Source organism: Camellia sinensis, chromosome 8, assembly GCF_055761805.1.
Source record: "Camellia sinensis isolate YWXY chromosome 8, ASM5576180v1, whole genome shotgun sequence".
Classification (NCBI taxonomy): domain Eukaryota; kingdom Viridiplantae; phylum Streptophyta; class Magnoliopsida; order Ericales; family Theaceae; genus Camellia; species Camellia sinensis.
Window position 1 is genome coordinate 145,958,803 of NC_138968.1, and position 24,547 is coordinate 145,983,349.

The following is a 24,547-nucleotide window of genomic DNA, read 5'->3' on the forward strand; positions in this document are numbered from 1 at the left end:
AAATTATGTAAAATTAATAAATCTTTTAGATATATTTTTTTTATCAAATTAATTTTTATTATACGTTTGGATAATGATAATAAAACGGGTGGTTATTAGGATTTTAATATATAATCGTTATATTTAATATATGAAATATTTTTAATTTTAGATTTTTTGATTTAATGGATTGGTATAATAATGATATTAAAATTGGGGAAAATTAGTCTAAGGTCCCTCTCCCACTTTTAGTAATGAGAGAGGTCCACGATTTTTTTTTTTATAGTCTAAGGTCCCTTCATATATCACGCTGAGTCTCTCATTCACTCTCTCTCTCTGTCTCTCTCTCGTCAAACCCTTCGTCTCTCTTCTTTCTTCATTACATCCATGGCAGAGAGATTAGGCGTTTGGCTCGACGGCGACGATCACCAACACTCCTGCTAAAGATCTTCTCACTGTTGTTGCGACCGATTCCATCTCCATTCTCGTTGAAGCTGTTACAAAGAAGTTTCTAGAACTCTGTGGAGAACATATGGATCTTGCATCAACAACAGCGATGTGAACAACATGTTCACCCAGGCGCCTTCCTTCGGGATCAAATCCAGCTCCGGCAAGGTCGACGCATCACAACCAGCCCAAGTGTTTGAGAAAAAGTTTAAGAGACATAAAGAGCTTCTCAAGAACCTCACTGAAGCTACTGTGTAGCCCAACTGTTCAAGTGTTATGAATTTTCAATCTATGGTACTTTCTGTTTGCACCAGTAACACAAATAATTAGTTGGTAATACAAATAAACAATGATGAACAACTATGAGAGAGAGGATTTTTTTCTTCCCCTTTTGTTTTTCACTCTCATTGTGTTGTTTACATTGTGAATTCTTGTTGTGATGCTTTGTGTTGGCTTTTTGATCAATTTTCTCTGGTTAAGTCAAAACACAATTTTCTTTGGTTCAGTCAAAATATAGAGAAAATTGAGAATAAATCAAAGAAAATTTTAATCTCTTTCTTTGAACTTAATTATTTTGTCTGACACTGGACCTTCTTCGTTTAGAAATCCATTTGAGTGTTCGAATACCCAACATTTTTCATCTCACGAACAAGTTCACATTTTGTTTGTAGGTTCCTTATCTATATTTCGGAATACAGTACCTTCTCAAATGTAATCACGTGTTACTTATGCAGGTACTCTTTTGAATATTTAGATAGGGTTGAGATAATAATTGCCCATATGGTGGGTGGAGTTGATGCTTCCCTTAAGATGTCTCAAGGTTGGCCAGTGTCAAATCATGCATTAAAGTTGATATCACTCAAGCACTCCAGTCAATATTCAAAGGAAATTTCACTGAGCTTTCTCTGCAAGGTTGAGGTGAGCTGTATTGTCCATTTTGCTCTTGCTTTAAATGAATAAAATCATTCACTTGACTTCAAAAGTGATCTTTCAAAAGGCACCTCTTAATTTGGGTCATCTTGCCCAAGTTTTTAAACATAAATATGCATTACTCTCCAAGAAATTTCAGCAATATATATTATTTTAGTTCATTTTTTCACTATTTTCTTCACCTGGTTTGTTTGGTCTGGCCACATGGCAGTACTCAACTATGCATTCAAACACAAGTTCATTTATTGTCCTACTATTATATCATTTTTTCACTATTTTTCTTTACCTGGTTTGTTTGGTCTGGCCACATGGCAGAACTCAACTATGCATTTAAACACAAGTTCATTTACTGTCCTACTACTATATTTACAAACTTGTTGTATCCTTAGTCCAAAACCAGAGAAATTTTAATTTTCTCTGGATTTTTATGTGCTCTCTCAAAGAAATTTGTATCTGATTTTATAATGCTTACACATCTCCAATACTAGATATTTAATTCATACATGAATAGAGAACTCTACAATTGTTCTAGAAATGTAACTTGAAGCGTGTATAGAAACATGCATATTCATCTTCCACTCTTTAACTTCCCTGTAGGATGCATGAATCAAGTTTAATTTTAAAAATAAATAAATCTAGTGAGGTTTGAATTTAAAACAAATTAGATTAATTGTTACTAAATAGGATTAGATTTGTGCAGACTTGACAGTCAATTTTGATAATCTATCATTGTTTCTGGTTAATAAAATTTTTATTTATTTATAGTTATTCTTGAAAACCCATCATTGGACCTTCTTCAGTTCAAGAAAAACATTAGCTTCATTTCATACAATCCATGAAAGCCTAGCTACATATGCTATAACAGAATCATATAACTTTCCCATAGTGGATATGCCAATTAATTCTTTTCACTATATACTATGATTCAATTTATGATTCTGCTGATTGTCTTCAAACTCAGAGAAATTTCAATTTTCTTTGGTTTGAACCCAGAGAAATTCTCTACATATAATTTTGTGAATTTTCTCTGGATGTGGCGGCGGAGGAAGAGGAGGAAGAGACTCGTCGTCATCATTGACAGCATTGAGATCAATCAAACCACACATCTTTGTGGGGAAATTTTCTAGAAGAAAAGAAACTGTGGAATTGAAAAGAAATGGAGAAGAGATTGAAATTTGTTCATATATACAAATATAGATATACTGTGAGCAAATCAAATTAAATTTTCTCTGGACTGTGTGAATTTTCTCTGAATGTGGGAACTGTGTGAATTTTCTCTGGTTGTGATCATTGTTTGTAATTTTGTGAATTTTCTCTGACTGTATAAAATTTCTCTGGTTGTATGAATTTTCTCTAGTTGTATGAAATTTCTCTGGTTGTGATCACTGTGTGAATTTTTTTTTTTCATTTGAAGTTGAAACCAGAGAAATTCTCTGGTTTTTTAACTGAATTTTCTCTAGGTTGAAACCAGAGAAATTCTCTGATTTTTTAACTAAATTTTATCAGGGTTGGCCCAGAATTTCTCTGGACCAATTTTCTCTGTGACGTGAGATGATGACAATGGTCATGATCCGGCGCTGAAGAAGTTGCAGAACTCTGCCATTAATGGAAGACTGAAGCAGAAATATAAAGGCCACGAATTGTATACGAAACACAATGGTAGAAAGAATTTTGAATTTACAGCCAATACATTGTTTTTTCTTAGGAATTGGAAAGAACTTGCATCAGGTGATAAAAGGGAAGGGGGAAAAAAAAAATCATTCGTAAACTTTTTCAAGATAAAAAAGACATTTCTTGATTATCAGTGCACAAACATTCACCAAAAACATGCATGGTGTATGTGTGGCTCCCTCTGCATAAAATTCTGAGAATAATTAGATTTTTCAGAGAAATTTGGACTGAAATTTCTCTGGACCAATTTTCTCTGGACTGAAATTTCTCTGGATCAAGGTTGAGGGACCTTAGACATTATGAAAATATTGTTGATGGACCTTAGACATCATAAAAATATTTGATGTCCTTTATGCTATAAAATCATAATATCAAGGACCTTAAAAAAAAAACCCTTAAAATTGTTATCATATTTAATTTTTGAAAAAATAGAAACTAATTTAATGAAAATAAAAACTACCCATTACATGATCATCATCCAAATATATAATAAAAATTAATTTGATAAAAATAAATAAATTAATTAATGTCCACAAGATTTATCAATTTTACATAATTTTATCTTTAGTTGGTAGAAATAATTTTTAAAAATTCAAAAATATTTTTGACATTTATTTTTATCAAATTAGTTCATATTTTATCAAATTGACAATTTTGCCCTTGAAATTAAGTAATGGTATCTTCAATCGTCCTTATTTGGAACAAGATTCAAAATTCATAGTCAAATGTGTCACAATTGAAAAGTCCGAAACCAGAGTGACACAAACCCCAGACTAAAAGGACCATTAGTGTAATTCGCCTATGATTAAATATTTTATATGAGTTTTGTTGATCCTACACTTATGTAATTTGATAAAAAAATTTAAAATATATAATTTTTTTTAATATTTAAAAAAAAAAACTTAACTCGATTAATAAATTTATTTCTCATCATAAAATTTACTTTAGTCATTTTAAAATTTTATAAAGTTGTGAATGTACCAAACCAACCTACTTTAAACACGACTCAATTTCTTTAAACGTGGTTTGGGATGTCCTAAATAAGTGTACTTTTTGACTTTTTATAAAAAGATATATAGAAAAGTAGAGAGAAGATATTAATTGATGTGACCTAAAAAAAAAAAAGATAAAAAGATAGACTAAAATAAATTATGCCAAACCAGGCTTAATTCTTTTTTTCTTTTTCTTTTTTTTAAACTCAACACCTCCCTCTTATTAAAATTAGCTTGCAACTATCACAAATAATGACAATTTTATCTACAATTCACTACTACTAATACTATCTCTGGCCATTACCACAACCCCTCCTTTTCCCTAGCAACCCTCACTTCCTTATTTGCCACTTGTGCAATGCCCGCCCTTACCACCACTCTTCGCAAACCTATTTTTCGCCACTAAAGTTCTCGTAAAATATTCTAAATTGCAATGAAAAGATGGATAAAGAGATTGCGAAAAACACGAGAGAAAGAGAGAGGTTGAACTGTGCTTTAGTGGCAAGGGTCTCCAAAACAGGGGTATACAGTGGTAAATAAAAAATTTTAAAAAAAATTAAAAATTATTGTATAAAAATAAAAGCAATTCCTGACGTCAATTGAGTCTTCATTTGGGATTAATTTTTTTAACTTGACTTTTTTATTATTTGATTAGTTAAAAAAATCATATGTGAAATTATGACTGATTTTATTTAATAATTAATTTAATAGTTGTAAGAGAAAATATAAAATTATTATAATTTAAATGTAATATTTTGTAAAATTTTCTAAATAGCCAATTTTTTTAGTGCCTACGGCCATTTTCAACATTTACTCAAATCTGTCGTGCAATTCAAATTTAATGAAAAAGACTTAAAAAAGTGAGTTTCAACTCTGTCATCAAATGATATCAAATGAAAAAAGTAATAGTTTTTTTTTTTTTTTATCAAATCAAGAGAACAACCTTCTATTAATTTCACAAGTGACCGTTGATAGACGACCAAAAGAACAAACTCTCTAACAATCAATTTTGGTTGAAAATTTACTGTTCACCATACAATCAATAGAATCGATAAAAATAATTAAAATATATATCAAATCGATTTTTTTTTCCAAATTTAATGAATGATTTGATAAACAAATTTAGGGTTGTGCAAAATACTGTTGGAAAATTTATAAAGAGGTAGTTGTGAATTGAAATAGACTCCATTTTGAATGAAATAGTGTAACCTTTCATGATGTCTTTTTGTTTTAAAGGAAGGGTCAAACCTCCATTTGAATGAAAGGGTGCAAACCTTTCATGGTGTCTCTTTATTTTAAAGGAAGGGTTATGTCTCTTTTTCATACCTTTTCTATTCAAATTGAATAGGTGACAACAAAGCCTATATAAAGGCAGCCCCATTTCAATTTTGATTGGATTTCGAAAATTCATTTTCCTTGCCTTCATTTTGCTCTCTTGCGTTCTTTATTCTTCATTTTATTTTAGGAAAAATTTCAGAGAGTTATAGAACACAAGGTTCTAGTTCGCTGGACAAATTTGTTTGAAGTGCTACTACAAATTTGTGAAGATCATTGTATCCTGGGAGATAGACGTCACTCAACCGTGAGCACCGTAGCGGGGCGAATCTGTCTTAAGGACAGAGTTTCACACACTCGACTTGGTCTTTGAATTATTAATTCGGTTCTACAAAATAAATACTGTAAGTTTTATTTTATTTTGTTTGAATTGTTTCAATTTATTTTATTCACACAGAAGATTGTTCCAACAATCTCAAGACATATTCGAATTATTCTATTTACAGAATTTTTCGTTTGTTTCCTTTTCTCTTTCTTTGTTTAAGAAAATTATTTTCTGTGGATTTACAAAATAATATTCTGGTTGGAAAAATAAATAGTGATTATATGCTATTTAACAGATAATAGTAATATACTGTCTATTTTCTTTGACAACTAGTAGTGCGATACTGGTGTCATTAACAATTCAGAATATATTTTTATGAAATTTTTTCAGAAATTAATTTTGGATTTTTTAGAAATTATTTTCTGGATTTTCATTAATTGAAATTCTGTTTCAGTATTTTAATTATTGAAGTGTTACAGAAATTTAATTTTCTGTGTGGAATTAATTTGGTTAAATAAAATTTTATTTTATTTCCAAATTAATTGAAAAATAAAAGTTACATTTTTGTTTCTTTTATTTTTACAGAATTTAATTCTGTAAATTTGGATTAGTTTTCTTTGTGGAATTAATTTGGTTAAATAAAATTTTATTTTATTTTATTTTATTTCCAAATTAATTGAAAATAAAAGTTGCATTTTGTTTTGTTTATTTTATTTTAACATAATTTATTTCTGTAGTTTTGGTTTAACTTGTTTAAATAAAATTTTATTTTATTTTCAAATTAATTGGAAATAAAAGTTACAATTCTTGTTTCTTTTATTTTTACAGAATTTAAAATTCTGTATTTTTTTATTTAAATTTTCTGTGTAGTATAAAATTCTAATTATAATTTTATTTTAGAATTTAGAATTTATGGCTACTAAAACTGGTCAAACTAATATTCAAACCAGTACTAGTATGGTGTTTGCCATTACGCCAATCTCTCCTTATGTTGGGACTGTGCCAGTAAATCATGGTGAAAAATCAGAGAAATTCTTAGGAACTGTTTTTAAAAGATGGCAGAAGAGAATGCTATCTAAAGGAGGGGAAACTAAGAAATACAAGTTTAATGGCATGTGTTACATTTGTAACAAAGAAGGACATCGGGCCAAAAATCGCCGTTACAAACGTAAAGGCAAAGGAAGACCAAGTAAGAAGGTTGCTAAAGTCAAAATGACCGAAATGGATAAAATTTCCAATGGTGTAGATGTCATAAATCTTTCTGCAGTTGTTTCCGAGGCAAATCTTGTCGGAAATCTTAAAGAATGGTGGGTGGACACTGGTGCTACTCGCCATATCTGTGCTGACAAAAAGATGTTCACATCTTATTCTACAGTGGGCAACGGTGAACAACTTTTTATGGGCAACTCCTCAACTTTCAAAGTTGAAGGACAAGGAAACATTGTACTAAAGATGACATCAGGAAAGGAACTCACTCTCAACAATATGCTACATGTACCAGACATTCGCAAGAATCTTGTTTTCGGATCTTTGTTGAGTAAGAATGGGTTTAGGCTAGTTTTTGAAAGTGACAAATTTGTACTTACCAAAAACAGGATGTATGTAGGAAAAGGTTACATGTCTGATGGCTTTTTCAAAATGAATGTAATGACTGTTGTACCCTCTGGTATTAATAAAGATGCATCTTCTTCTGATTTGCTTGAGTCTTAAAATTTATGGCATGGTAGACTAGGACATGTTAATTATAGATCTTTGCGTAGATTAATTAATATGGAATGTTTACCTAAATTTGACATTGATTCAAATCATAAATGTGAAATTTGTGTTGAGGCAAAATTATCTAAAACTCCTTTTTATTCAATTGAAAGAAGTACGGAACCACTAGAATTAATTCATAGTGACATTTGTGATTTTAAATCAATTCAAACTAGAGGTGGGAAAAAGTATTTTATCACTTTTATAGATGACTATACTAGATATAGTTATGTTTATTTAATTCGAACCAAGGATGAAGCTTTGGAAACTTTCATTCAATATAAGAATGAAGTTGAAAATCAACTTGGTAAGAAAATCAAGAAACTTAGAAGTGATAGAGGTGGTGAATATGAATCACCTTTTGGTGAATTTTGTAAAGAACATGGAATAATTCATCAAACCACTGCTCTTTACTCACCTCAGCAAAATGGAATTGTTGGAAGAAAAAATAGGATTTTAAAAGAAATGATTAATGCCATGTTAATTAGTTCTGGATTACCTCAGAACTTGTGGCGGGAAGCAATACTTTCTGCTAATTATATACTTAATAAAATACCCCGAAAGAAAATGAATCAAACACTTTATGAATTGTGGCATGAAAGAGTACCATCCTACAAATACTTAAAAGTGTGGGGGTGTTTGGTTAAAGTGGCTATTCCTAGTCCTAAAAAGACTAAGACAGGTCCTAAAACCATTGATTGCATTTTCATTGGTTATGCCAATAATAGTAGTGCATATCGGTTTTTGATTCATAAATCAGAACATTCCGAAATGCATGTAAATACTATTATTGAATCTCGGAATGCATCTTTCTTTGAACATGTATTTCCAAATAAGATTGGACAAGAGACTAGTAACAATAAAAGATCTCATAATGCTATTACTAGTCATAATCAAGAACATGATCAAAAACAAGAGTTAGATTAAAATGAGGAAGAGGAACTTAGGTGTAGTAAACGTGCTAGAACCTCAAAATCTTTTGGTTTAGATTTTCTAACATATTTGTTAGAAAATGAGCCTTTGACTTTTAAAAAGGCTATGTCCAGTCTTGAAACTCCTTTTATGGAAAGAAGTTGTCAACAGTGAAGTTGAATCCATCTTGCAAAATCACACTTGGGAATTAGTGGACTTACCACCAGGTTGTAAACCTCTTGGGTACAAGTGGATTTTCAAAAGGAAAATAAGAGCGGATGGATCAATTGACATGTACAAGACAAGACTTGTGGTCAAAGGATTTAGACAAAAAGAAGGTCTTGATTACTTTGACACATACTCACCGGTTACTAGAATAGCATCCATTAGAATGCTAATTGCCATTGCATCTCTATACAATCTAGAAATTCATCAAATAGATGTTAAAATCGCTTCCTTAAATGGTGAGTTAGAGGAAGAAATTTACATGGAACAACCAGAAGGGTTTTCTGTTCCAGGGAAAGAAAAGAAAGTGTGTAAATTGGTTAAATCATTATATGGTTTAAAACAAGCGCCAAAGCAATGGCATAAGAAATTTAACAAAGCAATGATGTCAAATGGATTTCAAATTAATGAGTGTGACAAATGTGTTTATATTAAAAACACAGACAAATGTTATGTCATTGTATGTCTTTATGTGGATGATATGCCCATCATAGGTAGTAATAATGATATGATTAAAACTACCAAGAAAATATTGAATAAACATTTTGACATGAAGGACATGGGCATTGCTGATGTAATTCTTGGTATGAAAATTACCAAAATATTAGAAGGTTATGCTTTGTCATAATCTCATTACATTGAGAAAATACTTGACAAATTCAGCAAAGATGATGATCATCTTGCTAGAACATCTGTAGATGTTAATTTGTATCTTTCTAAGAATGTATAGGAAAGTATTTATCAATTAGAGTATGCCCAAATTATTGAAAGTTTAATGTACTTAATGAACTGCGCTCGCTGGATATAGCCTATGCAGTAAGTAAATTAAGTAGATATACGAGTAATCCGGGAGTAGAACACTGGAAAGCAATTATAAGAGTTCTAAGATATCTCCGACTTACTCGTAACATTGGGCTTAATTATACTAGATATCCTGCAGTACTTGAAGGATACTGTAATGCAAATTGGATATCGGATACTAGAGACTCGAAGTCCACCAGTGGGTATGTCTTTACTTTTGGTGGGGCGGCTGTATCTTGAAAATCTTCCAAACAGACTTGCATTGCTAGGTCTACTGTGGAATCAGAATTCATAGCTTTAGACAAAGTAGGAGAAGAGGCAGAATGGCTTCGCCACTTCCTTGAAAATATTCCAATATGGCCAAAACCGGTGCCTGCTATATGCATACATTGTGATAGTCAATCAACAATTGGTAGAGCACAGAGTCATACGTATAAAGGTAAGTCACGACACATTCGTCGTCGACATAACACTGTGCGACAACTACTCTCCAATGGAATTATGTCCATTAAATATGTGAAGTCTAAAGACAACATAGCGGATCTACTAACCAAAGGGTTAGTAAGAGAGTTAGTTGAGAATTCATCGAGGGAAATGGGACTAAAGCCTATTAAATAAGAGTTACCACAACGGCAACCCAACCTAGTTGACTGAAGATCCTAAGATCTAGGTTCAAAGGGACAACAGAGTTGTGAATGACTCAGAAGGATCACTGGAGGGTCTAACTCCTACCCATTTCTATGATGAAATAGTGATGTCTGCAGCGCTTTAGGTTAAGTAAAACTTTTAATGATTCTTATATCTAGGTTAACCTAGTGAAGTATAACAGGATACTCTTCATAAGAATCACCTATGTGAGTGTGAACTAGGCCGGTTCTATAAGATTTGTGAAGGGCTACAATTCTCTAGAGCACTCATGAAAGACCAGGTTGTTCAAGGTCAAAATGAACACAATAGTGAGAACTAAACTGTGTCTGGGAATATACTGTGTGAGTTCTATTGTCTTGGTTTACACAAACGGCAGAACAGTTCAAGACATCATGTTCACTGGTTAGCTAGTAAATCCGATAGTGTCTTACAAGGGAAGGTTCAAAGCCAAAAGCTACCTATCCTTTGAAGAATATTACCAATTTCTATACTCTCTGTTTTTACATCATGTTGTTGCATTTTCTCTCTGTCAATTTCATTCATGTGGAGAATTGTTGGAAAATTTATAAAGAGGTAGTTGTGAATTGAAATAGACTCAATTTTGAATGAAAGGGTGTAACCTTTCATGGTGTCTTTTTGTTTTAAAGGAAGGGCCAAACCTCCATTTGAATGAAATGGTGCAAATCTTTCATGGTGTCTCTTTATTTTAAAGGAAGGGTTATGTCCCTTCTTCATACATTTTCTATTCAAATTGAATAGGTGCCAACAAAGCCTATATAAAGGCAGCCCCATTCCAATTTTGATTGGATTTCGAAAATTCATTTTCCTTGCCTTCATTTTGCTCTCTTGCGTCCTTTATTCTTCATATTATTTTAGGAAAAATTTCAGAGAGTTATAGAACACAAGGTTCTAGTTCGCCGGACAAATTTGTTTGAAGTGCTACTACAAATTTATGAAGATCATTGTATCCTGGGAGATAGACGCCACTCAACCGTAAGCACCGTAGCGACGCGAATCTGTCTTAAGGACAGAGTGTCACACACTCGACTTGGTCTTTGAATTATTTATTCGGTTCTACAAAATAAATACTGTAAGTTTTATTTTATTTTGTTTGAATTGTTTCAATTTATTTTATTCACACAGAAGATTGTTCCAACAAATACCGCTCAATTCACTAAAACTGTATCGATCCGCATCAATCCGCATCGCTCTAACTGCTAACCACGATTTAAACTTTAAAATTTATAATCCGCCAACTGAACTGCTCCGCTCCGCCATAGTTAATACATATATATTTTTTAACCTCCAATGAAATGTCAATGTACAAATGAGTGTGAGAGAGATTTAAGATATGAAATTTATTACAAATTTATAGTTATATATATGAAACATATTATGTAAAATTATTTTGTGTTATATATATAAAATATTATATAAATTAGTGTTATATATTATGCAAATGTATGATAATTAGTTAGAATATTATTTAATTCGGCAATCCGCCCAAAATCCCCCAAACCGCATTTTATCAATCCACTAATCTGCCAACCCACCATTTGGTTTGTAATTTTACTCTCAAATCCTTCGAACCACACCGCGCACACTCCTAAACGAATTCCCAACAAGGTAAACACTCCATCTTCGCCTCTCTGATACTAGACCGAGAATCTCCCCCTAAAACCCTAAACCCCCCTCTCCTTTCATCAACGCTCACAAAAATTAACAATTACCCTTTACACTGGGAATGAAAGACGCATACAAAATCCATGGAAGAGCCAGTGAAAGGAACACTCAAATCGAAAACGATTCAGCTTAATCAGTTAAGTCAAAAGATTAATTAATTTATAATATAATTAATTAATTAAAATTTTTAAACTTTATTTTAAAATTTAAACCATCTTGAACTGAAACATGCACAATACTATAATATTAAATGAGAGTATAAAATTCATTTTATATAAGTGAAATAACCCACTTTTTATTTCTTTTCTAGGTGTGAGATTGTAATTATTTTAAAGTTAAATATTACGAGATTTCAAAATATCATATAAAATTAATTTTAAAATCAAAACGTGAATTGTAAAATAAAAGTTAAATGGAAGCTAACCGATGGAGATTTTCTCAATTGTTTAATGGGAAAATCGGTCTAAGGTCCCTATCCAACTTTTAATAATGGATTAGATCCACAATATGTTCTTTTGTAGTCTAAGGTCCCTCACCCCCGTGCCCTTATATTACACCTGCACTCTCATAGCCAGAGAGGATAACCAAGTCAGGAACATAAAGATCTGAATTTGATTCTCGTTGGTCGAAACCCCGAGAAACTCAAGGAAGTTTCGGAGTCGATCGGAGCCAAATTCGGGAAAACCCAGATCAAGACTGTGGTTATTGATTTCTCTGGAGATTTGAATGAAGGGGTTAATCGGATTCGTGAAACCATTGAAGGCCTGGATGTTGGAGTTTTGATCAATAATGTTGGAGTTTCGTATCCTTATGCGAGGTTTTTCCATGAGGTGGACGAGCAATTGTTGGCTGATTTGATTAAAATCAATGTTGAAGGGACTACCAAGGTTACACAAGCGGTTTTGCCTGGGATGATTAAGAGGAAGAGAGGTGCGATTGTTAATATTGGTTCTGGTGCCGCCATTGGTATCCTTTCTGATCCACTTTATGCTGCATACCTCGCTTCTCTATGCCTTTAACAAATCTGCTTTAGTCTTGGCTTCACATGCTTCCGTCTGTGCTTGGAGGGACCTAATGGGAACATTGTTCAACAAAGAAACACTTTCGATTGAAAAATTCAACTGGAAAAAAGCGAAGAACAGATTTGGGTAAGTTGCAGAATTTTTTCCAGATATTACAAACCAGAGAAATTCTCAATTGTTATTTTTAATAAACCAGAGAAATGTTATTTTTAATAAACCAGAGAAATTCTCAATTGTTATTTTTAATAAACCAGAGAAATTCTCAATTGTTATTTTTAATAAACCAGAGAAATTCTCAATTGATATTTCAATAACAAACCAGAGAAATTCTCAGATTTTTCCAGAATTTCTCTGGTTCTGGTAAGTTGCCATTGTTATCCCTTCTAATGTTGCTTACATATTACAATGTTGAATTTTTCCACTTGAATTCAGTTGAACAATGTTGCTTACGAAATGAATCACAATGATTTGGGTAAGTTGCTGAAATTTTTGTTAATTATGCTCATTCACAACTTTCAATAAAAAATATAAAACATTGTCTCAATCACTAGTCTTGTGCATCTGTAGTTCTCAATAAATTTGTTAGTCATGAGAGGAAGAAGGGTGTTTGAGATCAATCCTCAACACCCAATCCAGAGAATTTCTCTGGTTTCAATCCAGAGAAATTCTGAGAATAATTAGACTTTCCAGAGAAATTTGGTCTGATATTTCTCTGAACTAAAATTTCTCTGGACCAATTTTCTCTAGGCTAAAATTTCTCTGGATCAAGGTTGAGGGACCTTAGACATTATGAAAATATTGTTGAGGGACCTTAGACATTATAAAAATATTGAATGTTCTTTATGCTATATAACCTTAATATCAGGGACCTTAAAAAAAAAACCCTTGTTTAAAATTAAGAAAATCAAAAAAAATTGGTATTGATTATAAAGCTTCTCACTAAAATATTCATTTGCTTATATATATGGGAATATAAGATTCACTTTATATAAGTAAAACAATTCACTTTTTCCTTCTTTTCCCAATGTGGAATTGTAAAATAAAAGTTAAATGAAACTCATCAATGGGGATTTTCTTAATTGTTTAAAATTAAGAAATTTCAATCATTATATAAATTGTATCATAAGATTCACTTTATGTAAATAAAACAATTCATTTTTTTCCCCCCGATTTGGGATTGTAAAAAAAAATGTAAATGAAAGCTAACCAATTGAAATTTTCTTAATTGTTTAAAATTAAGAAAATTCAATAATTTTATAATAAGGGTTTTGAGTTTCTAGTAAGGGTGAGCAGCGGATATACCGATCCGCCAAAACCGACCGAACCGAACCGATCCGCCGCATTTTGGACGGATGCGTGATGACGAGCGGACGGTTGTGGATTGATTTTCTCCAATCCGCCAATTTGGTGGACGGATGGCGGATTTGAGATTTCTTTGGCCGCAACCGAACCGCCAAACCGCCAAACCACAAGCACCCCCTAGTAATTTATAAGACTTTGTGTTTTCAATTTGTTTAAATAGTATGTTTGTGTTTTCAATTGCAAAAGAGTTTAAATATTCTGTTAAAAAAAAGTTTTCAATTTGAATATATTTTTTGAATTGAAAAAAATAAACGTATTATTTATCTATATTTTTTGGTTTTTAAATCTAACTCTAAAAATAATAAATAGAAAATATGATATATGCTGGTTGGTTTTTATTTTCAAAAACATATATAGATGTAACAATACAGAGACATACAATCTCTACTACTGCTCTGTTCATAATTTTTGTGGTTTGAATTGTTATTATATTTTAAGAATCACAGATTGTAATACTTTATGTGGATAAATCATGCTGTGATTGTAATATGTGGATGAGACATGCAGTGATCATGATATTCTAAAGTTTTAAACTTTCTTTCTTTAGATAAGGCATACAGTGATTGGAATACTTTTTTAAGTCATTGATTGTAATACTTTCTTCTTTTTTTTTTTTTTTTTTTTTTTTTGAGGAAGTGTACAAGTTGAATTATGTTGAAAATTTATAAAATTTTAAACCGCCAAACCGATTCGCATCTATCCGTCAAACCGCCAATCCGCTCAATCCACATCCGCCGGATTGGCGGACGGATGTGGATTGGTTTTCTCCAATCCACCAATCTGGCGGACGGATGGCGGATTGGAGGTTCCGTGCGCCTTTTCTCTTAAAACCCCATTTATAAGATTCATTTTATATAAGTGAAACAATTTACTTTTTCTTTCTTTTCCCAATGTGAGATTGTAATACTTTATATAAGTGCAACAACTCATTTTTTCTTTCTTTTCACGAAGTGAGATGGCAATTATTTTAAAATTAAATATTATGAGAGTTTCAAAATCTCATACAAAATTATTTTTTGAATCAAAACGTCTATGTGGGATTGTAAAATAAAAATTAAATGGAAGTTAGCCAATAGAGATTTTCTTAATTGTTTAAAATTAAGAAAATCAAAAAAAATGAGTATGAGATATTGATCATAGGACTTCTCACTAAAAATCTCCTTTTGCTCATACAAATGGGAGCATAAGTGAAACAATTCACTTTATGTAAGTGAAATAATTCACTTTTTCTTTTTTTTTCAGATGTGAAATTGTAAAATAAAAAGTAAATGGAAAACTAGCCAATAGGAATTTTCTTAATTGTTTAAAATAAAAAAAAATCAATAATTTTATAATAAGGGTTTGGAGCTCCTATAAAATTTCTCCATAAAAATCTCATTTTCCTTATATAATATATAGATAGATAGTGAAACAAACTTTTCTTTTTCTTTTTTTCCCAATGTGGGATTATAAAATAAATCATAAACTAATTACAATTTTATTTTTATATGGTTAAATAAGAGTTAGCCAATGGAATTTTTTTTAATTGTTTAAAATTAATAAAATCACTATGAGAAATAGTGACTAAACCGGCGAATCGATCAAACTCAAAATGGTCTAGACTAATCAATTAGGTCAAATGACCAACTAACTGATACAAAAATTAATTAATTAAAACTTTTAAATGTTACTTTAATTTTGAAATTTAAATTGTCTTAAATTGAAATATACACAATACTAAGATTTATTTTATATAAGTGAAAAAACTCAATTTTTTTTCTTTTCTTTCCAATGTGTGATTATAAAATAAAAGTTAACAATTATTTGGGCGGAAAATTTATTTCTAATCAAGCAATCTCACCTTTCAATATATAATCATATAAATCTTTAGTTTATTTCAAATCAAACAAATTTAATCAATATATTTTGATAAAACCGCTAAAATTGCGATTAAACCAACAAATCAATCAAATAAAAAATGATTTAGCCTAATCGGCTAGGTCATAATTAATTAATTAAAACTTTAAAAATTTAAACTATATTGAATTAAAACATGCACAACACTACAATATTAAATGGGATGGGAGTATAAGATTCATTTTATATGAGTAAAATAACTCGTTTTTTTCTTTCTTTTTTTGATGTGAGATTATAAAAAAGAAACTAGTCAATGGAGATTTTTTTAATTGTTTAAAATTAAGAAAATCAAGAAAATTAATATGAGATGTTGAAACTCTCACAAGGCTCCTCACTAAATGAAATGAGAGTATAAGATTCCCTTATATGAATAAAATAACTCATTTTTTTTCATTTTTTTCCTGATGTGGAACTATCAAATAAAAGTTAGCTAATGAAAATTTTCTTAATTATTTAAAATTAAAAAAATCAAGAAAATTAGTATGAGATGTTGAAACTCTCATAAAACTCCTCACTAAAAACACCTCTTTGTTTCTTATATAATATATACATAGATAGGATGTGATATTTTGTAAAATTTACTAAGGCCTCGTTTGGAAACAGGCTATTTTATGATTTTTTTGCTAAAATATAAGGTAAAAAAACTAATATATTTGGGATGAATTTTTAATTTTTTACGAAAAGATGTATAAAAAGTAGAGAGAAAATAAATTTTTTGACTTTTTATTATAAGTTGATGGTTTTTTAATTTTTTTAATGACTTTTTAACTTTCAAATTAAGAAATAATGTTGTCAAAAGTGACCTAAATAGTCAATTTTTTTAGTGCTTGAGGCCATTTCAAACATTTACTCAAATCTATCCAATTCTGTTAGTGCCTAAGGCGATTTGCAATATTTACTCAAATTTATCATGAAATTCAAATTTAATGATAAAAAAACTTAAAATATGAGTTTCAACTCGACCAACAAGCGATATCAGATGAAATAAGCAACAAATTTTTTTATCAAATACAGGGAACAATCTTTCATTAAATTTCGTAGGCGATTGTTAATAGACAACCAAATGAACAAACTTCTGAACAATCAATTTTAAATGAAAATTTACTCTTTACTAGACTATGAATAGAATTGATAAATATAATTAAAGTATATCATACCAAATTATTATTATTTTTTTCAAATTTAATAAAAGATTTGATAAACAAAATAGTCCCACGAAGGTAAACACTTCCATCTTGGTATACAAGACCAAGAAACTGGTTGGTGAATTTTGTGAGAAATTTAAAAAAAATATATATATATATATATATAATTAAATAAAATCCTCTATTCACATTTTACCTATCTTTACTATTTCTCTCTCGCAATCCCTATTCGAATCCCCAACCAAACGCAGCTAAACCCCTCTCTTTTCATCAACGCTCACAAAAATTAACAATTACACTCTACACTGGGCACGAAAGACACACACAGAAGCCATGGAAGAGCCAGTGAAAGGAACAGTAACATCACTGTCGTCCCTGTTCCCCCCTGAGGAAGCCCATAAAGCCTCAAAGCGCGTTCAGGACACCATCGCCGATCGCCACAAAGATCTCGACCAGCTTCGAGAGTTCATAGACGATAACACCAGCCTCATTAATCTAGTCCAGAAACTCCCCGAAGAACTCCACCACGACATCATGGTAATCACCCCCCGAAACCCACTAATTAGTGCCAAAAAAATACTCACACATACACATGGGTTCGTAGATTTTGTCGCGTTTTTAGTCTTTGATTGTTCTTTTTGGGGATGGTTTGCAGGTTCCATTTGGGAAAGCCGCCTTCTTTCCTGGTCGTTTGATTCATACCAATGAGTTCTTGGTAATTTCATTTTTAATCACACTGTATTGTTGTTAAATTGCAAATTCCTTTTTTGGGTATCAATCCATCGATCTCAATTTTATACATGCAACTACTCTTTTAAGTTTGTATCAATTTTTTAATATGAATTGTTCATACCAATGTGTTCTTGGTAATTTCATTTTTAATCACACTGTGTTGTTGTTAAATTGCAAATTCAATTTTCGGGTGTCAATCAATCAATATTAATTGTGTACGTGCAATGCAACTACTCTACGAATGGATAGTTTCTTTAATTGACAGGATTGTTTTGCCTCCAGAGCTATCAAACTTTTTCAAGTTCTTGGAAACAGACTCTTCCTTTCATGAAAATCTTTTTATGATGCGCATATTAGTAATTTTAATTTAGGGTCTGTTTGGTTGTTAAAATTAAATTATTAATTGACTAGTTCAATGTCTGCATATTTGTAAATGAAATTATCCAAAATTTGTGTAGGCATTGAACATAATAGATTTCGAGTCTTCTATTTCGAGATTGGGTAATTATAATAGGACACTACGCAATGTTGGTCCCCATTAATTGAGGGTGCTGTAAACTTATTTTCCTCACAAAAATTTACAGTTTTTTTTTTTTTTTGTGGGTTTGTAAGTTTTTCATCTTGAAACAAATTTAAATTTTCATAAAGAGAGGTAATTTGCATTTCTACAACTAAACACATTTAATTCTAAATAGGCCTTAAAGAGCTAATTCCAAAATTGCTTAATCCACTTCTTTGGGGACAATTTAAAAGCCCATTAATGATTAATTTAAGGGTAAATTATAAAGACAGTGTAAAAGGTCATAGTTATCTTATTAAGAATTTAGATGACGAGATAGGCTATTGCCTGATTAGATCCCTGTTATATATGACTTGATATTTTTTAGAAAGGTTTTTGATTTATTTTGGAGGGCCAATCAGCTTTGCATAGGCATTCATTTGCCAATCTTTGCCTTTGGGGACTTCTAGTATGATTTTGGGGCCAATCATCTTTGCCAATCTCAACCATTGTCTAGAATAATTTGTTCATGATATTTAGTTTGTCACTCTGGAATAGTATTTCTCTGAAATGATTTTGTGAGCTACATGACATAATATAATTTATCCTTGCATGTTATGATTACTTTATTTGCAGGTTCTCTTGGGAGAAGGTTATTATGCTGACAGAACATCTAAACAAACCCTTGACATTTTAAAAAGAAGAGAGAAATCTTTGGAATCCCAAGTTGAGTCCCTTAAGGCTGCGATGCAGGATCTGAAGGCTGAGGCTTCATTTTTTGATGCCACAGCTGCAGAAGCGGCAGTATGTCTTTCAATTCTGTTGTTTTGTGGAATTTAAACAAATTTTGCTTGAATTAGCAATTTTTCATTGCTTTTTATTGAGCCCAAACCTTGTTTGGTTGAGTTTTCAAAAACTGTTATAAAATAAATAAGGAAAATGTATGTGATGAAAAAACAATCACCCTGTTAGGTTGAGTTTTCAAAGACTTTCTTCTTCTTCTTCATATTATATATAAGAAAAACAGAAAACAGTTTTTGTGCTTATGCTTGTTCTCAACTTCTTATCCAGACTTTTAAGGGCAGAATGATCTGTCCATCCTAACCTCGAAGGACAAAATAACCTGTCTTTGTGCTTGATGTGGTGGGCTTACCTATGTAATCACGTTATTTGTTCTATGAATATTCATCTTGTTCTATGTTTTTTTTTTTCATATGCCAATGTTCATCTATTGATATTTTCATTCATGGGTAAAACAGGAGGGTCTTGTGGAGATAAGAGAATATATTGAGGAAACTCCTGTTGAGAAGGTGTCGAAAGCAGGCAGGTTCTTGCCTTTTATTATCTTTGATTATCCTTCGAAATTTTGGACTGCAGTTGAATTTGTATGTGTTTGGGGGATTTTGCTTACTGTTTTTTTATGTTGGGTTTATATGCTATGTGATGTATTTATAGTTTTAAAAGTTGTTAAATTAATATTCTACTTGTTTAAATAAAACTTATTTTTTCTTTACTAGTCATCATTTAGAGCAAAGTAATTTTTACTAGATAGTTGGAGGATATGGGTATTGGACCGGTGTTTGTTATGTTCAAGTAGCACCTGTAATATCATAGCAAAAAAATGTTTGTTACCCATCAGTGAAAAATAATTCATTTCTAGTTCTTGGTTATTGTGAAATGCTTTGTCTTTTGCCTCATTGTTACGTGTGCAGTAGCTGGTTCTTTTTTGCATGTCTTTATTTCTACGCTCCAATCAGCTGACTTCTTTGGGTGACAAAGGCATTTCTATTGGACTTCTAATTTCCAGTGTTGAGATTGTTGTTATTGAGGCAGTAATACTCTTTGTATGATTTCAGGTACCGCAGAACCAGATCCTCCTAATTTTTCTGTGGCAGACAACATGAATGCTGTTGTTGAAGATGAAGATGAAGAATATGCCCGTATATTGTCCAAGATGGATGAACTTGAAAGAGAAGAACTTGCAGCCGAAAGTGTCAATGAGGTTGATGAAGATGAAAATGAAGACAATGCTCGTATGATGTCCATGGTTGATGAAGTTGAGAAAAAGGAACTTGTAGTTGAAAGTGTCAGTGGGTGCAACGAGGATGAGCACACCAAAGCTGATTTTGGTGGCTATAAAATCCAATCTTCTCTTGATCAGAAGCCCAGAAGTTCAGAGGTAATGTTTAGGATAGTTGATTTTTCGCTTGAAATGTGGAACTAATAGCTCCTCCACCAAATTTGCATTAGTTATTTACTGAGTTTCAGGAACTGATCAAATAGGGCCATCAGTTAAGTAATCCACCCAAGCAGTCAAAGGATGAACATACAATTAGTAAAAAGCTTACACGTAAGGTCACTTTTCAACAAGATTCGGACAGCCAGGTGAATGTAATAGCCGTATCTTCACCATTGCTTTCCTTGTCTAGCTATTTTGCAGATTTTGCTTACTACATGTCTGATGAGCTTATTCTTCGAAACACATGTTCACATTCATTTCTTTGTTCATTTATGAAAATTCAAAATGCAGTTTGAAGGTTTTAAGGTGCAATCAGTATCTGAAGGTTAGTCTGATGCATTCTCTGTTTTTCTGTACATGCATCATACATGGTTGCATATTACGTTTGTTGTGTTGAATTTGCAATTATATTGTTACATATATATAGTTTTCAGAAATAAGTTGTGAAACAGTCTGGGATCTTTTATGTACTCCCTCTCTCATTTTATCGTAGTTGACAACACACAATTTAAGGAAGCATCTTTGGACAATAAATTTACAAAATGGCCTTTTTATTTGAATATATATATTTTGGGGAATGGGATTCTACACGCAGAAACTCAAAGAAGAGTAACATAGGAAGCTGACTAAATTCCTTAGATTCTTAGTTGTTTTCAAGGTTATCATGATTTTATTTTATTTTTGAACAGCAACAATTTAGGCCTCGTTTGGAAACCCTCCCTTTTAGTAAAAAAGTCAAAAAGTTACTAAATTAGCCAAAAAGCCAATAATCCATACCAAAAAGTCAAAGATTCTCTTTTCTCTCTACTTTTTGCACATCTTTTCATAAAAAATCAAAAAGTCATCCCAAACATACTAGTTTTTTTTAGCTCATATTTTAGCCAGATAGCCAAAAAGTTACTAAATTAGCATGTTCCCAAACAAGGCCTTAGTATCATGATTTTATTGGGGGCATGCTCTCTTTTTGCAATGCTGACAATGATCTTAAATTTTGTATTTGAAATTATGCTGTTGAGATTGTAGAGCATATTACATCCACCTGTAGTTGTAATTCTACCTTAAATTGTTTCCATTGATTGGCTTGTCATTATCTAATTGCAGATAAAGTTTCAAGTGATAAAAGTTTCGCACTTAACAAGGCCAGTTCCGCTGAGAAGCCTTTGTTACTTCCTGAAGTCAAGGAGAATGATCAAGTGGAACACCAGTCAAAACATAAGGTATTGCTCGCTTGATTCCAGTATCAACATGCTTGCTGCTTGAAGCAAATTTTTTTTTTCCCTTTCCCCAAATGGAAAATGCTTGTGTTCTGGTCAATAGTCTTAAGTAGATAGATGTGTTACTGGTTGAGAATATAAGCTCTATCCTTTTCCGGCACTGGTTTAAATTAGTTATGTAATCATTAATAATGTAAGCTCTTTCTCTCGTTTGTGAAGTTGCAGGCTTTTACAGGTTCGATTGTGGAGCACACTCACAACTTAGAAACAAGTCGAATGGAACGAACGACCGCTTCGTCTAAGGTTGATCTACTGCTGCCTTTTATATCCATACATAATTTTTGTGATCCTTGTTTCTTTGCGAACTTTAATTTTGAATATTTTCTTCTTTTTTTTTCTTTTTCATTTTTCTTTTTGTCTTTTGTAGTCTACTACACCCCAAACGTCAAAGCCAGTATCCAGATTCAAGATGCAGAGAAGATAGCCATTGATACTTTTAAAATATGAAGAAAGAAAAGATGTTAAAAGGTCCAGCTTGTCATTGTAGATTGGGCAGTTTCTGTGAACCTCATACATGAAAAGGTGTAAGGTAGTGATCGGTGAGGCCGAGAAACATGATAAATTTTGTCATATTTCTATCATGTCATATTATTTGAAGGACACAAGATTCTCTATTCTAAAATCTCTGTCCCTGTTCCCATTGCATGTTCTTAGTTGCATTGGGAACAAGTATTTTGAGATAGAGGAAGGTTATGAAGTTGATTTTCAATAGATACAATTCGAGTTTAAATCAAATATCATCACATGGTTTGCACTTTTGACAAGATTAAATCCAAAAGCCCACCAGCTCGAGTTGATATTAGGAAAACCCAAAACATGGAATGGATTAAAATTAAATCAAATTAAGTTTGTGTTCCAATCATGATTAAATATTGAGTGTAATGGAACCACCTTTTGAAGTGGTATTACCAACTAATGATTAGATGGACACTTCATCTCTCATTAATCCAATTGCATTGCAATGGGAGATTTTTTTTATTTGTTGATGATGTCACATAGTATTATTATTGTTATATGAATATGTTCTGTTATTTTTTAAGGTTTTTTCTTCACCTAACATTTTTATTTAAGGTGATCATATTACTTTTCTTTATTGTTACATTTACAAATTTTTGTTGTACAGAGAATTAAATTGCAGTTGAAAATTGAATCACATATTTTAATCTCAAAGATTTGAGTAGACATTTGAAGAGACGGAAAAAAAGTAAATGAAATATATGTTCGTTGTTTTCGTTTTCTCATATCTTTTTTCTTTACAAATTTTTTCTTAAATTTTTATCCAAACATAGTAGTAATAACACAAACCGGTCGGAGTGGAACCAAGTGGAATCATCAAGTCTGCTATAATAGATCAAAATGAGTTTCAATTTCAACATTCTTCTTTTAGAACTCATCTTAATGTTCATACAATTGCAGCCCTCAGATTTGAACAAAGTGTTTTTGTTGAGTGATAACAAAATCATCAAATGTATAACTTATTTGATTTTGGTATACTTGGTCTACTAAATAACACGAACATGTGGTAAGTCCAAAATTGAATGTTTTAGCATTCAAACTTGGACTTTAAATTTTTCTTTGGGTAAATTACAAAAAAAAAAAAAATTTAAATTTAATCTTTTTAACAAATCAAACTTGAAGTTTTAAATTTTTTCAATTTAAACTATATACTTATATATATTATTTTCAACTAGTGGTAAACATGTGCACGGGATGTGAAAAAATTAATAACATACTTTTAAATAAAATAATATAAATAGTTAGATTTTTGTATGCAAATTATGAAAATAAAAAATATTGAAACATACAATTTAAGTTTCACAATTTGTGTATCAATTTTTTAATTTGTCACAACTTCAATTACATAATTTTCAACCTCCTTGTCAGAATTGCAAATTTTGGCGAGCTCAACTCGAACAACTTGAGTCAAGCTTGAAATTTTATAAAGATTGGGTAAAATAATTTTTAATTCGATGAGAACCTATATAAAAATTCAAAAATTTGAATTAAATTTGAGTAGACTTAACACTAAATAACTTAAGCAACTGAAACAAAACTGTATATATAAATATATAAAATTATTGCTACTTTATTTTTTAAAATAATAAATAAAATTAATTAAAATTTTAATATTAATGAACAAAAGCAAAAGTAATATGCTTAAGTTTTTTCAATAGAACTTTTTTTTTTTTAAAAAAAAATGTTTAAAAATACACATTTTGGAAGGTTATCATCAAATAAGTTGATATTAAAAAAAATTACAATTTATAATGACATAAAATAATTTAAATATGATTTTTCAAAAATTATTTTTAATTTGAAAATTACAATAAATATTTAAATAGAATAAAAATAATTTTTTTACAAAATTAAAGTATTTGAATAAAAAAAAGGTAAGAAGAAAATTTAGAATGGTATTTTTATTTGATTTGCAAATTTTAGGTGAATAATAAATTATCGCTTATAACCCTCATCTTTTTTTAATAAAAAAAGAAGTTTTTCAAACCATCATTGTGAATAGAAAAATAACGTTTCTTTCTATTTTGTTTTAGCAAAAGTCACATTTTAGTAATTTGAGACCAGAAAAAAATTCTTTTTTATTTTAATTTGTTTAATTGACAATTGAGATTAAAAACAAAATTAATAGGATCCAAAATGTTTAGCAAGTGCTAAACAATCTATATGAACAATAAATTATCACATGTAACTTTCATTTTGTTTAATCAACAATTGAAACC

At 30.9% G+C, this 24,547-nt stretch overlaps 1 protein-coding gene and 1 pseudogene across 4 annotated transcripts; both read left to right on the forward strand.

Annotated features, from left to right (window-relative positions):
* Window positions 1-1,206: 1,206 nt before the first annotated feature.
* On the forward strand, window positions 1,207-12,662 carry LOC114318263 (very-long-chain 3-oxoacyl-CoA reductase 1 pseudogene; annotated as a pseudogene).
* A 4,487-nt stretch (window positions 12,663-17,149) lies between these two features.
* Window positions 17,150-22,547, forward strand: LOC145797175 (Prefoldin chaperone subunit family protein). 4 transcript variants are annotated; one of them, XM_082883685.1, is made up of 10 exons: window positions 17,150-17,605; window positions 17,724-17,783; window positions 18,936-19,103; window positions 19,559-19,622; window positions 20,156-20,478; window positions 20,583-20,684; window positions 20,830-20,863; window positions 21,640-21,755; window positions 21,972-22,055; window positions 22,180-22,547. In XM_082883685.1, the coding sequence occupies exons 1-10, from the start codon at window positions 17,402-17,404 to the stop codon at window positions 22,234-22,236; spliced, it is 1,212 nt and encodes a 403-aa protein (XP_082739811.1). In that variant the 5' UTR covers window positions 17,150-17,401; the 3' UTR covers window positions 22,237-22,547. The 4 variants fall into 4 exon arrangements, with proteins under 4 accessions (XP_082739811.1, XP_082739810.1, XP_082739812.1 ...); XM_082883684.1 differs by having other exon boundaries at window positions 17,248-17,605; window positions 20,583-20,690; XM_082883686.1 differs by having other exon boundaries at window positions 17,248-17,605; window positions 20,583-20,690; window positions 21,978-22,055.
* The last annotated feature ends 2,000 nt before the right edge of the window (window positions 22,548-24,547 follow it).

What these genes read in the sequence shown, in the direction of transcription:
- LOC145797175 (XM_082883684.1), top strand. Translation starts at nt 17,402, where the DNA reads ATGGAAGAGCCAGTGAAAGGAACAGTAACATCACTGTCGTCCCTGTTC. An exon ending in CCACAGCTGCAGAAGCGGCA is followed by an intron (nt 19,104 to 19,558) that starts GTATGTCTTTCA and finishes TGGGTAAAACAG; the next exon opens with GAGGGTCTTGTGGAGATAAG. An exon ending in GAACGACCGCTTCGTCTAAG is followed by an intron (nt 22,056 to 22,179) that starts GTTGATCTACTG and finishes TGTCTTTTGTAG; the next exon opens with TCTACTACACCCCAAACGTC.